The sequence below is a fragment of the Acanthisitta chloris genome, unplaced genomic scaffold (genome assembly GCF_000695815.1).
Source record: "Acanthisitta chloris isolate BGI_N310 unplaced genomic scaffold, ASM69581v1 scaffold11282, whole genome shotgun sequence".
NCBI classification, from domain to species: Eukaryota; Metazoa; Chordata; class Aves; order Passeriformes; family Acanthisittidae; genus Acanthisitta; species Acanthisitta chloris.
The window spans coordinates 66,694-70,591 of NW_008662878.1; the positions used below are offsets into that span (position 1 = coordinate 66,694).

The 3,898-nt window shown below is 52.7% G+C and overlaps 1 protein-coding gene across 1 annotated transcript in view; it reads left to right on the plus strand.

Annotated features, from left to right (window-relative positions):
- Positions 1-3,664, plus strand: part of LOC103798491 (protein shisa-6 homolog) — a gene marked incomplete at its 5' end in the record, with an annotated part of 14,977 nt that extends 11,313 nt beyond the window's left edge. The window contains one exon of the mRNA XM_009070757.1: positions 3,135-3,664. Within this exon, the coding sequence (XP_009069005.1) occupies positions 3,135-3,664 (530 nt within the window). The remainder of the gene's footprint in view (positions 1-3,134) is intronic.
- Between the last annotated feature and the right edge of the window lie 234 nt (positions 3,665-3,898).

The following is a 3,898-nucleotide window of genomic DNA, read 5'->3' on the forward strand; positions in this document are numbered from 1 at the left end:
CGCTGGTTTTGAGTAACTAAGTCGCCAGTTTCAGCTCTCAAATTGCTAAGCACTCCCCACTCCCACTGGGCTTGAATATGCTCAGCACCTCCAGAATCACTGAGTCACTTGCTTACAGCTGATTTACTCCAGAGCCAAAGGAAAACAGGCACCTTCCCTTGCAAAATGTGACTTTCTTATTCCAAGTGAAGGAGCTAAAGGCAACACAAGGCCCAGAAAAGCTCATACTGAAATGCTGAACTTTGCAAATGACTTATTGAGGGTTCATTTTTCATATTTCAAATTGCTTCTTCCTAATGAACTTCTGTCACGGTTAGCAAAAGCAAATAAAAAATCACCAAGTGCTCATTAACAAATATAATATTTCTATTTGAGTAGAATAAAAGGTACTAGATACTGTTTAAATCTGCAGTTCAGCTGTTTGTCTGGCTCTCCCTGGGCTGGCCAGACAGCTAAAGGTTACTTATTTCCCAACACGTAGCAGAGACAGAGAGTGAGAGACAATTTCTGCCCAAGAATATTGAATAATCAATCAAGGCATATCCAAGATGAGATAATATTTAGCATCCCCTTGGCAGGGATAAGAAGAGCTCAGCAAGGGCCTGGGTAGCTCCACCTCACCCTACCCGAGCCACGGAACAGTTAGGCCCCTCTGTCCCTTGGGTGCTGCATCTGTGACCAGTGACAGTCCCTCCGAGGGTCCCAGCCCCTCCAGGACACCAGAACTGCTCTTTGCTGGACAACCAGCCTGGTTTTGGCGCCCAGAGCTGAAGGACACCTCACTCCAGGAGACTCATCTGCTGTAAGAGGGAGGAGATCCCTGCTGTGCCCCATGTGGGGACTGGAGCTCCTCACTGCTGGATTTGCAGGGCACACTCACCCTCCTGGCATTTGCCTGAGGAAGCAGCACTGTGGCTTCTGCTCCTTGCAAAGCTAGGGCTGGGAGGGGCCGTGGGGAACAGGTTGCTGACTGGATGGAAGCCTGTCAGAGCCAAGGGCCATGCAAGCAGTGAGCTCTCTGCTTCCACGGCTGCTTCCCTGCCCAGCTCTTCCCTCAAGGCACTGGGCAACCCTGGCAGTGTTCACAGCCAGGTTAGATGAGCCTTGAGCAACCTGCTCTGGTGGGAGGTGTCCCTGCCCAGGGCAGGGGTTGGATCATCTCTCAGCTCCCTTCCAACCCCTTCACGTACTGTGACACAACAAGAAACTCACGTGGGCTTCTCCCTGTGAAGCCAGAGGGTCTCTGAGGGACAGGTGCCACTCCATGGGAAGCTCTGTGCCAGCTGTGCCCTGGCAGCAACACGTGGCTGAGCAAGAGCAGCTGGATTAATCCCATCCTGCCCAGTGCTCCAGGGAATTGCTCTTTCCAGCTAAGTGAGAAAGGTCAGTCAGGAAGGAAGCTAATATTTTCAGGCGTATTAAACCACTTGGTATTGGCTGAGGAATCATCACAAATGACTAGGCAGCTTGCAAATGTTAAAGCCAATTAAACCAGGAGAGACAAGGCCAAGGAGGAAATAAACTGGAGCTGCAGAGGAAGAAAAAGAGAGATTAGCATTTGGAAAAGCAGAGAAATTACTCTGATGGCCTCACATTTGCACATACTTTCACCACATCCAACCCAGGAAGAAGAAATATCTCTGGCTTTTCCACAATCTCTCCCCAGAGCACCACCAATGGTCCTTGGCTCTCTAGTTCCAGCCCCAGAGGAGCTGTGCTCTGCCTTTCTGCAGTGACATCTGAGATGTGCTGAGGTGAGATGTGGGAGTAAGAGCACTGACAGAGCTCTTATTTGGGGATCTCCCTCCAAATGGGAGAAAATCCCACACAAATAAAGCTGTTTGAAGGCAAATCAGCTTGTCCTAAAGCCAACCCAAACACTCCTGAAGTTTGGTGAGGCTATTCCTGGTCGATGTTCTAGAAACTGCCAGAGGAGGAAAGAAAGAGCAGAAAAAAACCCAACCAAACCCAACAAGGACAGCCCAGAAAGTGTGCAGAAAACATGATTTCCAGGAGTTCTAGCCCCAAATGTTTGAAACACAGGAGTGAAGACTCAGAAGTATGAGATTGATGTAAAAAAAGGATTAATTTCTATCAGTCCATGCACCAGTGACCTCCTTGTCTCTGCTCACTCTTCCTGGCCTTGTGGGCTCCACATAGGACACACTCTGAGCACATCCTTGATGGAGACACATACTGAATTGTAATTTTGTTTTAGCTGCAATTACAAATGTCCTTTATCACATGAGCACCAGTGAAATAAGGGGCAGCAGTGCCAGGGCCTCACTGTCCCAGGGGACTTGCTGGGCTGATGAGGATGAGCTGAACCAGACTGGAAGTGTCCCTGCCCATGGCAGGGGAGAATTGAGATGAGCTTTACAGTCCCTTTCAACCCAAACCAGTCATGATTCTGTGATCTCAGTTCCTGGAGGCATTTTGGTTTCAGCCAGCTATACAACCAGATGTCCTCAGCTCCCACCGCAGTGGTGAGGCACCTGCAGCCTCCAACCTGCACAGCCTGGAGCTGTTGTGTCACTGCTGCCCGTGGGTGCAGAAATCTGGTTATGGAGCTGTGCTGAGCCTCTCCCTTGGCAGGAAGGTAGGTGTGTGACACAGCACACATCCTCTCAGCTCTGCTTTCCGTCACGGCCCCATCCTGACACCGCCTTGCAGGGGCAGCAGCCTCTTCTCTGATGCCTGCTGCAACCAGCTTGTTGTTCATGAGAAACTGCTCATTCCTTTGAGATGGAGATGTGAAGTTTGGCTGCACCTGGAGCTGTTCCTGGAGTAGCTGTGCCAACGTGTGTCCCTCAGCACCACAGGGGACACAGCCTGGCTGAGCTGAGAGGCCTCACTGAAATGAAATCAGTTCCCTCAATGGTCTAGCCACTGGCAGCACAACTGGACTTGGTCCCTCAGGTGTCCCCAGGAGGCTGTTCCAGGGCTGTGTGCTGTGGGACGTTGCTCTGACATCTCTAACTGTTCCCCTTCCTCCCTCACAGCTGCAGCAGCCTGACTGGGTGTCTGTGCCACTGGTGGATGCTCCCTCAGGTGTCACCCGGAAGCCACACAGCCCCATTTCACCCTGTGGGACATCCCCAACACCTCTAACCGTTGCCTTTCCTCGCCCACAGCTGACAAGGAGGCCGACGAGTACTACATGCGGCGGCGACACCTGCCCGACCTGGCGGCACGGGGCACGCTGCCCATCAACGTCATCAAGATGTCCCAGCAGAGCAACCCCCGGGACCGGCCGCGCCGCCCCGTCCGGGCCATGTCCCAGGACAGGGTGCTGTCCCCGGAGAGGATGATGCCCGAGGAGTTCAGCATGTCCTACGAGCGGATCCTGTCGGACGAGCAGCTGCTGTCGGCCGCGCTGCTGTCCCCGGAGCGCTCGGCCTACCCCGAGCAGTCCATGTCCCGAGCGCTGTCACACACAGATGTCTTTGTGTCCACCCCAGTCTTGGATCGCTACAGGATGTCCAAAATGCACTCCCATCCCAGTGCCTCAAATAACTTGTACAATACCTTAGGTATGAACCCAACGTCAGCCAAGCGCCAGGCGTTCGCCTCCCGACGGCACAACACGGTGGAACAGCTGCATTACATCCCAGGCCACCACCACCACTACCGCACAGCGAGCAAAACCGAGGTGACTGTCTGATGTGTGCTGGAGATGCTCCTTAAGGACTGGGGCGCCCGCAGCTCCCCACACTGCAGTGGCCTTATAGGCCAAGGTAACCTCTGATAACTCAGTGTCTGCAAAGACTTCTCTAACAGTCCCATCCACATCTGTTTTCCAGCCACCCCTTCATCGGTGATAGGAGAAGAACACGAGCAAGCAAAAAGACACTAGTGAGGGAGAGCAGAGGAAATTTCCTGATGTGCATCAGTTTCT